The sequence below is a fragment of the Barbus barbus genome (assembly GCF_936440315.1).
Source record: "Barbus barbus genome assembly, chromosome: 38".
Taxonomy (NCBI): domain Eukaryota; kingdom Metazoa; phylum Chordata; class Actinopteri; order Cypriniformes; family Cyprinidae; genus Barbus; species Barbus barbus.
This window is the reverse complement of record NC_136716.1, coordinates 20,377,708-20,388,536: the sequence shown is the minus strand read 5'-3', so window position 1 is coordinate 20,388,536 and position 10,829 is coordinate 20,377,708. Positions and strand designations below refer to the sequence as shown.

At 33.9% G+C, this 10,829-nt stretch overlaps 1 protein-coding gene across 4 annotated transcripts in view; it reads right to left on the bottom strand.

Moving 5' to 3' along the window:
- Positions 1–404: 404 nt before the first annotated feature.
- The window catches only part of LOC306857992 (cytohesin-1-like), a 63,639-nt gene continuing 53,214 nt past the window's right edge, over positions 405–10,829 (bottom strand). For 2 of the 4 annotated variants that reach the window (XM_079398324.1, XM_079398325.1), the window contains 10 exons: positions 10,521–10,587; positions 10,012–10,130; positions 6,156–6,236; positions 5,928–6,040; positions 5,478–5,626; positions 4,591–4,703; positions 2,876–2,954; positions 2,690–2,761; positions 1,886–2,040; positions 580–991 (listed from right to left, as the gene is read on the bottom strand). In XM_079398324.1, coding sequence (XP_079254450.1) covers positions 913–991; positions 1,886–2,040; positions 2,690–2,761; positions 2,876–2,954; positions 4,591–4,703; positions 5,478–5,626; positions 5,928–6,040; positions 6,156–6,236; positions 10,012–10,130; positions 10,521–10,587 — 1,027 coding nt within the window. In that variant the 3' untranslated portion in view covers positions 580–912. Of the gene's footprint in view, positions 992–1,885; positions 2,041–2,689; positions 2,762–2,875; positions 2,955–4,590; positions 4,704–5,477; positions 5,627–5,927; positions 6,041–6,155; positions 6,237–10,011; positions 10,131–10,520; positions 10,588–10,829 lie in introns of all 4 variants that reach the window. The other 2 variants (XM_079398323.1, XM_079398322.1) reach the window with 2 other exon arrangements.

Below are 10,829 nucleotides of genomic sequence, written 5' to 3'. Positions count from 1 at the left end.
CAAAAGTAATGGGGTGAAAAAAAGTATATTTTGACAATAAAACAACCTATATGTTTAAATATGTACAGCATTGATAAATTAGTATTTAAGTTCTCTCGCAACTATCAGTGCATATAAAGCAAAAAAAGTATGTTTGTGGGGGACGTTAATTTAACCATTTAAGGTGGTAAAATACTAAAAAATAGTAAACTCTTAAATCAGTAGTTTAATTTTTGACATTTTTTTCCCCATAAATATGAACCATACGTACTAAAACGTTTTTGGATATCACAGTCTTTCAAGGCCACCTCAGATCAGTGAATAATGTCCTGATATATATATATATATATATTTTAATAAAACACTGTTTAAGCTAAATAAACAGCATCAAAATAAAAAATATTAATTTCCTGAATGCACCCAAGCACTCAACTTCAGTTTTTAGGGCCATATAATGTGGAAAGACAAACTTTGGCCAAATGTCTAGCCAACAACAACACAAATATGACAACAGATCAGAAACAAATAGAAAAACAAAGCTAGATAGTCTAAAACAACACAAGGTCAAAACTCACAGATATTTACAGTACATAGCAGTGTAAAAATAGGTGCACAATTAGCATTTAATATGTATCAAAGCACAGAGAGGAACGGTCATGTATGTAGCAAGCTTACAAAAGCTCATTGAGATCCACATTCAGTCAGGCCTGCTGATTTGAGATGATGTACGTGAGTACTCAATGTCCGTTCAAGAGAATTAAAGAAACAAATGTCAGACAACTTCTCAGAAAACCAACTGCACGATAACCTTCAAAACTTCAGGTCATTCCTGAGATTAAAATCGCTCCGATCCAGCGTTATGGCTTCCATTTATCAATCGCCTCTTTTCCAGGTCCATGTACAAACATCCTTTTTGCGGGTCTCCATGGAGCCCTACTGTCTCTTTAGAGATGAGGCTTTCTTCTTCCTGGCAGCAAGCATCTCGTAGAAAGGATCTCTGCTTATGGCAGCCCTGGAGAGAATGATAAAGGGGGAAAATAATATTTTTTGCTTTTTTACTTGCTTTCTTTTAGCATCTGATAGAGTATATGTTGAACATAGTGAGAATATAGAGCATATAGTGAAATTTCCACTATTTACAAACTATTTTTGCTATTATATCAATGTGGGAAATTATTATTATTATTTATTTTTTTTTTATAAAAATGTTCAAAGTACAAATAATTTGTAATTATAAAATGTAAAAGGTTGCTAGGTTGAAGATGTAGCAGTGCAAAAAATAAAAAGTAATATTTAATTTTTGAATAATTAAAAAAAAAAAAAAAATATTCCTTGCTCAATATTGATCTATCTAGGAAATTTCCACCATTACAAATAACTTTTGCCATTATAATCACACATGAATAATAAGAACTACCGAAATCCAACGTTATTTTAATTGTTGAAGTATTTATTCATATTTTGAATGAGCTTTATTTTTATTTTATTTTCTGTTTTATTTCATTATTTTCATTTTGGTTTTATTATATACTTGTATCTTACATTTATATTTGATTTCAAATAACAATTTATATGTTTTAATTTCAGTTCTAAGTTTAGGTTTAGTGAGTGTATCTTCTGTATTTTATGTTTGATATTAACAATAATCAATATTAATAATCAATATATTCAACTGGAGAATTTAAGAAAAAGATGGCAATGTATTTAAATAATGAAAAACAAATAAATATAAATAATACAACAATATATTACAAACATGCCACTACAGATTTTTAGTGAGCAAGAACGTTAATTTCATAAACTGAATTTCGGGGCCCTGTGAATTTTAGCTGTGCTTCTGGGTTTAAGTCCAATCGGTGTCAAAACGCTTCTCGTGCATATTAAAACTTCTGTCAAGAAGACTTACTTGATGCTTTTCATCCACTCCTCTTTCTCCTCTGTTGTTGGTGCTGAGATGCGGTAGAACGTGTGGTTTCCTTCCACAACCCGTCCATCTGCTTCAGTCTTACAGGCTTTGATGACCTGATCCTTGTTGTCTGGGATGAAGAGTTCAAAGCAGTTCTGTGTAAAGAGAGCTACTTTAGAAGAAGCTTTTATCCAGAGGAACCTTCAGGACATTAATCACAAGGATATTTCACTGGAGCAAACGGAGGTTACCAGAACAACGACAGCAGTGTATGCGGGAGATTTGAGCAAACCAGTAACCTCTGTGCTAATTACCACCACTCAAAGTCATCTAGTACATTGTCTGAACAACTACTTGACTAGCAAGGGGTTGCCAGGATGAAGAATAAGAAACAAATATTATTATTATTATAAATAAAAGTAAAAATAAAAGCACAACATACTAACCAAACCACTGTTAAAAAAAAAAAACAATAAAACTTAAAAGTGATAATTAAAACTGAACTGAAACGAGGATAAAACAAGTCTACAAAGTAATAAAATGAAATAGAAAATGACAATATTTTAAAAATAATAAAAGGCATAACACTAATCAAACACTGTTGCTAAAAATAATACATAAATACAATTATTAATAATTAATCAAAACTTCAAAGGGAGTATAAAACAAATACATAAATATAAAACAAAGAATATATTTAAAAAAATGTATCAAAATAATAATAAAATCAACCATAATGACTCCCTTACCACAAAGTGACTTAAATGTGAGAGTAAAAAGATGGAAAATTGAGAGGACGCTTACTGGCTTCTTGGAGTCATCCACTTCCCTAATACTGAGATTTTCCAGAGGAATGATCCCTCTCGGCTCTTTATCCTGGAAACAGATGCAGAAGAGGAAACACATGTGACCGCAGTAAAACACAACGGATGGCTTACATTTATATTGGATTATTCAATCATTGAACTGTAATAAAGCAGATTCACGTACAGTGGTGTATTCAAAATAATACAGACAGTTGTCTGTCAATATGAACCATCTCCTCTTCCACGTCTTGACCCGTCCACCTGTGGATCAGACAGATGTGAGTATATTAAGGATGTCTGTGTGAGTATTTGTTAGAGAATAACTGTGGTGAGCAGCGGAGACATGAGGCACAGCAGCAGACAGACAGACAAGTAAGGAACTCACATTAGCAGATGGCTCAAAGCCTCATGAACAGTTACCCCAAAAACACAAGTTTAAGGTGTTAGTGACCAAATTAGTAAGAGAATGAGTTATTAAATGAGCCTGTATCTCAGAAGGCAGGAATGAATGCAAAGCTCTCCTCAGTGAATTCTCTAAATGAGCCCAGAGATCAAAAATATAGTCATAAAAGAGATGGAATGTATATATTTGTGCATTTATTTATATTAATATACATAAGAAATAAATAATAAAAATATATACATATATATAAAAACTTAAAAGTGAGGATAAAAAAACAACAATAATATAGAAGTATAGAATTAAAAATTAATATGAATTTAAAAAAATTCATTACAGAATGCTAGACCACTGTTGCTACAATAATAATGATAACAATGTAACTTAATATTTCTAGCAGCTAAAGCACAGGATGCAAATCAAATTGCTGTTGCTAAAAATATATGATAGTACAATGACTAAAAATAAGAAACAAGATAAATTAAAACAATAGACACATCCTTAATGGAAATATATAAAAATATACAAATTCTGAAAGGTAAAGTACAGACACTATAGTAAAAAATAAACACTTTTCATTAGAAACTGCATGAATATTGTACCATTATATCAGCTGTGCTTGGTCTAAATCATCTATAATTCCTGTGCTATCCCTGTGCAAACAAACACACAATGTGCACAGGCACAATCACAAATGTGCACAGGCACACATCTATTTCTTATGTGTATGCAGCATGTAGCATTCGCACAACTGCATGTAAAGGCTGCAGAGCAGGCAGTGCTTCAACTGAACACAAGGGCGCAGTAGAGACCAACAGTAATGTTTAACAGACGGGATGATCTCCAAGATGATGGAGAAAGCTGGCTGAGAGTCTGGCAAACATCACAAGCCCATCGTGAGCACAGCACAACAGCGCAGCAACATCACACCAGTTAAAACTCAAATGAAGCAAACAGACTCAGACACTTTCATTCTGATCAAATGAAATATCTGTTCAATTAAACTGAAAAAAAGACAAACAAATGGAGTAAATGAAAGCGCAAAGCACCTGGAAGCATAGCTTAATGAGCTAACTAAAGGAAAACCAGTGTACATACCTCCTGGAGAAAGACAACATCACACCAAACACAAATGTGGAAGAAAGAAAACAATGAAATTTAATCACGAAAATATGCAAAATATTGTAACAAAAGACGGTAATAAAACACTTGTGTGTGCCAGCCTGGTGTAAAATCCAGGCTGAGCTGAAATATGAGCAGCATGCGGATAAATAAGGAGGTTGTATCAGCTATTTTAGATGAGCTTTGGACTATAAAGCATTTAGCCTCATGCTTCTTGGCTATTACTTTGCACGATGTAAGATTCAATTCACAGCTCTGATTAAACTAGATAATACATCTACTTTGGACATTGAGACACTTTATATTTAAGGCCTGTTAATGAACATGTGTCATCCAGTCCCACTTCTTTATCTTCCGAACAGAGAAACACTCACTCACCCAGTTTGAGCAGCCAGCCCTCGCGGTCGGGGTTAAAGAACGTGTGCGTGAGGTCATTGCCGTCGTCTTCAGGTATCTTGAAGGGCTCATTCTTAATGCTCTCATAAAGGTTCTGCAAGAGTGTTTAAATTGAGTTTTACTTCAAAATTAAAAATTGTATTTAGAGCTTAGTGTGAAAAATTTCATTGCTATTGGCGCAAAAAAATAAATAAAAAAAAATTAATAAATTGCGAATAACTCCCCCACCCCGCCCTAAATGTGTCCATGGTCGGCCAATTTCACTTCATTTCCAGCGATATTGTCAACCTGATTGCACAGACACTATTTAAACTGAACTGAGCTGGATGATGACATCACTGAATTCAATAATGAAATGCCTTTAACTGAAAATCTTTTTTTTAATCTTTTCATTTTACATTGACACACTATTTTCCTTTTTTGATATTGTGCAGTTGCTTTGACACAATTTACATTGTTAAAAGCGCTATATAAATAAAGGTGACTTGACTTGATGTTCAGAAAATAAAACAAAATAGTAATTAAGTATAGTAATTAAGAACACATACATATAATCAAACCACTGCAGCTAAAACATAATTAAATAAAAATAATAATAATAGTAAAACCTAAAAGTGATGATTTAAAAAAAAAAAAAAAAAAAAAAAAAATTATACACATACACACATATATATATATATACATATACATATATATATATACATATACATATATATAAACATATACATATATACATATATATATATATATATATATATATATATATATTTAAAAAAATACATAAAAACGAATCTAATACTAACAACAATATTCACAATAAGACAATAAATTATTATAAATTACAAAAATAAAAAACTGGGACACCGACCCTAAGCAGGTCTTCTGGCAGATCTCCTCCATCATTGATGCCTCTGTTCATGCCTATGAATCGCTCTGCAGAAGGCTTGTCCTTCACATTAGGGTTGTGGAGACTTGTGTTCAGCATGATGATTGCGAATGAAAGCACATAACATGTATCTGCAAAGAGATATTTTAGCATTTACAGGAGATTACATGTAGAAACTGGCCCAAATGTAATGAATTATTAACGTCCAAACACATGAGTTTAAACAAGTCATGCTCAGATGTCATGGCATTAATTAATTTAAAATAAAAAATTAAATATAATATAAAAATAAAATAAAATACTATTTAAAAGCAATTGAGTGCATTCAACATCATATTTGTTTCTGCTTAAAAATCATTTTCAATTTTGACAACTGAATTTGTTATATTTTTACAACCTATTGCAAAATCAGATTATTTTACACATACATACCTGTGGACTGAAAGACACCGGGATTGCATTGACAGTAACGCTGGGCAAAAGCCTCCATCATTCGATCGATCTTCTGAGCTTCACCCGGTAACCGGAAACTCCACAAAAACTGTCTGCATGGAGCATGGGGAGAAATTAACTGGATTAATGAGATCATAATGAGACTATCGAATCAATTTGCTGAATTTGTCAAAGGACATCATAATCTATACATCTGTATTTTGTCACCTGAGTGCCTGAACCAGGTTGAGGTCTGTAAATTCATGAAGCTCCACAAAGGCATGAAGAACCTGAATATTGAATTTATCCCTGGAAATGAGATAAAATTGAACAGGAGATCTAATCTTAGATCAACAGCAATGATATTACAGTGACATTGGTGAAAAATGACTAGATTTGTTTTTCCTTCAGGGAATACCAGTGTTTTCAAAGCAGCAAAATAATAGTGTTTTATGTAAGTTTTGTGATAAATTTGAACTAAACTAAATTTTGTAAAGAAAAGACGTAAAGACGTGTAGCGTTCACACTGTGAATAGTGGCTTTGATCCTCCTCTCAGACGTCTCCAATGAGCATTAAATCTCACGGGGGGTTTACCTCTGGGATTACCGTCCATGTGTAACTAGCTCTTTCTTCAGTGAGGAAATGGGGCATGTCGATAATATCAATGAGCTGCAAATGCATTAACCCACTTCGGGGGTCCGTCCATTAAGCTCTAAGCTCCTCTATCCAGCTCCGCATTGCCGTAACCTGACTTCAGCAATGATCCTGGGATTCACTATAGATTTTCCTCAGGTGACAGAAAATAATGCGTTTGCATTTATGCAGAGAGTTCATTTAGAGAAAGAGCATCATTGACTGATTAAAAGGTTATTGGAACGAGAGCTAAAATAACTTACAAGACAGATGATTAGTTATGTATTAATATAAAAAAATATATTTTTGTGACAGTTAATGAAAAATATAAATCAACTTTGACCTAAAATTTAAAGGGAAAAAATGAAAACTCAGTCATTATTATACATAAAATAAGGATAAGTAAATAATTGCAGAATGTTCATTTTCGGGTGGACTATCCCTTTACTTTGAGTGTAATCTTGCATGTCTTTAATTACACAGAGCGAGGAAAATCAATCCTCCACACATACTATATATACACACACACATACTTTCCTTCCTGCTCTGACAGGTCCCTGATGACCTGGCACTGATATTGAATTTCAGTCTATCAATAAATGTGTAAGCTGACCCTTAATGCAAAACACAACACTTTCATACGGACACAGGCCATCTCGATGCAGCAGATAATGGCTTTTGACAGACTGTAGTACCGGACCAGCTTATGATCAGTGAGGTCATCCTCCCCTGAGCTCTGATTCTAGATATAGCAAATTCAGATCTTTAAAAAAGCCTAACTGTTTAACTTCCATTAACCTAGTTTTGCTTGATAGTAAATTATGTTTGAAAGAACATGACTGTGTTTTAAGGCCATGAAGGTTACAAGTACCCCTGCAGAGCTTGGACTAAATGTCTGGTCCAAAATGCAGCTCATTCTTTCGGTGACCCAGAAGTGCACAAAAACAAAATCGCCACAACACAAAGGACTAATTTTGTTGTGTTGTGCTAATTTCGTTGTGTTGCAGCTTGTTTCCTTTGTGTTGAGCTAATTTCGTTGTGTTGTGCTAATTTTGTCGCGTTGCAGCTTGTTTCCGTTGTGTTGAGCTAATTTCGTTGTGTTGAGCTAATTGCGTTGTATTGTGCTAATTTTGTTGTGTTGTGCTAATTTTGTCGCCTTGCAGCTAGTATCCGTTGTGTTGTGCAAATTGCGTTGTGTTGTGCTAATTTTGTTGTTGCGTCTTATTTTCATTGTGTTGTGCTAATTTTGTTGTGTTGCGGCGTGTTTCTGTTGAGTAAATTGCGTTGTGTTGCGGCTTATTTCCATTGTGTTGTGCTAATTTCGTTGCGTTGCGGCTTATCTCCGTTGTGTTGTGCTAATTTTGTTGTTGCGTCTTATTTTCATTGTGTTGTGCTAATTTCGTTGTGTTGCGGCTTATTTCCATTGTGTTGTGCTAATTTTGTTGTGTTGCGGCGTGTTTCTGTTGAGTAAATTGCGTTGTGTTGTGGCTTATTTCTGTTGTGTTGTGCTAATTTTGTTGTGTTGCGGCACAAGGTTATTTTCGTAAACGAAAAGTAAAACTAAGACGAAAACGATTGATGAAAAAACTATTTTGTAAACTGAAATAAAAAGTCTAAATATTTGAAAAACTAAAACTAAACGAAACTAACAACAGTTATTGAAAAACTAACTGAAATAAATAATAATTAAAAATAAATAATCGTTTTCGTAATCATTAGTTCTCACCCCTTGGCAGAAAAATATATGAGCTGTGTGACAGTTCAGGCGCATCACGCACATGGGGTTATCTGATGGAGAGACGCAAAGCAGTTTAAAGAGTCCTGCACGGGTCCTGTTTGGTAAGCATGCACCAGCATTACTTAACAGAACACCAGACCTGTTTCCCATAGCAGCACTAATTTATTTCTGTACCAGACCAGAACCGTTTGACAAAGACCGCGAGTCGCAAACCCGCATTATTCTACAACATGATCAGGTAGGCAAAATTATTTATTTTCTCATGTAACACAAGCAATCAAATCAACATTAGGGAAGTTGGTGCTTTGAAGAAAAACAGACACACAGAGCAACATGATAACAGAAAAAAAGATGAGAACGCCCCTATCTGTAAACAATACAAAACTTGGCCTAGCATCTTGTGATCACTCGGCCAAACTTTCGAAAAAATAAATATGCATAGGCTGAATCACATCATGCACACGCTTGTAATTCTTCATAAATAAAGAAAATAACATTCAAATATGAGCCTTTATTGTTAAATATGATTGCCGTTATTATTGAATTTTATTAGTCCCAGTAATGATTTATGTGCGGCTGTTCACGGAAAAGTGCAAGACACGACAGTTACAGTATCATGATTGAGTTTAAATAAGAAAAAATACATTTAACCAAATTAGGCTACATTTATTTTCATATTAAATATCTCAACACACCTTATGACATTAAGCGCAACTTGTGTCGATTTATTTAGTAAAAAGTCTTGACTGCTTCCTTTGGTGTATATTTGTATACTTTCACCATCTAAATCAATCTCAGCATGTTAATTATGTCGCTAAACGTTTACCTCACTAAGGTTAAATTATTCCTACGTCTTTCTTTGGCTTTCCCTCTGGGAATGATCTGTTGATTCTGCTTTACTTTAATTAAAACTGAAACTGAAACTAAACTATATAAAAATGTGTTCACAAAATAAAAAACTAAATATTAATAACAAAAATATTAATGAAACTAATAAAACGAAACTGAATTTTATAGCAAATTTGAAAACGATATTAAAATAAAACGAATTAAAAAATTCAAAACTATAATAACCTTGTTGCGGCTTGTTTCTGTTGTGTTGTGCTAATTGCGTTGTGTTGTGGCTTGTTTCCATTGTGTTGTAGAGATTTCGTTGTGTTGTACACCACTGGGCCACCATACATTCTGGTCAAGAAACTCCCACCATCTGACCAATATGCAAAGCAGTTAAAGAATTTGTAGCCTAAAAGTAAGAAAAACACTTAGTATTTGTCAGTACAAAGTTGTCATGTGACAACTCAGAAATGAAATGTATACTAAAAGACCTTACCGATCACAAACTTTTAAATAGTAATGTTCCTGAAAGAAGTCTCTTATGCTCTCCAAAGCTGCATTTATTTGATCAATAATACAGTAAAATAGTTATATAATGTGAAATATTTCTATTTTAATATATTTTAAAATGTAATTTATTTCTGTGATGCACAGCTGTATTTTCAGCAGCCACTGCTCCAGTCTTCAATGTCACATGATCCTTCAGAAATCATTCTAATGTGCTGATCTGGTGCTCAAGAAACCTTTTATATTACTAGCCTTCTGTTCTGTTTAATATTTTTTGTCAAAAACTATTTCTTCCATGTTATGAATCTTTTTATATTAATACCGCAGTAGCTCTGTCTTTCTTGACCATCAGCAGAAATGTTCGTTCTTACCTTTCACCCAGATAATCTCCGATGGCTGTCTTGTTGAGGCCCTCACCCTTGTAGAGAAATTGAGCAATATCTTCACAAGTGTTCTTCAGCAATTCATTCTCTATGAGGAACTGAATACCCTGAGAAAAACACATCATTCAGCATAAAGAACTTCCAAAGCAGCCCTACATGCATTCATTGGAATTTCACAGTTTCTTGTTGGCAAAGTACATAAAAAAATAAATAAAATCAACCTCTTATCCTGCTCTCTGAACTTTAACCTATGAGTTTGGATTCTGGTAAATCTATGGAAATGAATTGAAAATTGTGTGGTTGCACGATGCTTAGCATGTGTTTATGATAATATGTGCACCCACACAAGTTCAAAGGTTTAGAAATGCAAAATGGCAATGCATTTTATGTAATGGGGGACCATTTTCTTTACCAATGCATATCAGGAAATCTCTATGATGGAGAAAACAAATACAAAAAATAGATGCTTCTTATATTATATTCCAGTGTTAGTTTACCTTTTTGGGATCCATGTTAAATTTCTTGCGTCCCATAGCCATCTGTTTAGTCCTCTGCATGTTTATTCTGTGAACACAGAGAGATGAGGGCTTTATTAATGCTGGGTAGGTTTTTGACAGCTGCAATCTAAAGCTAAAACTCGGGGAATGGAGTTTTACAACACCTACGCCTGTCAGGGCCTCAATGACATTAATAACCACTCAGCCAAATGCACTTTTGGATGGTGGTGTGACTGGTCATGTTAGAAAGCCACAGCCTGTAAAAGGGGCCACACACTACCTTCCATTGTGGCCACATGACATCACTCA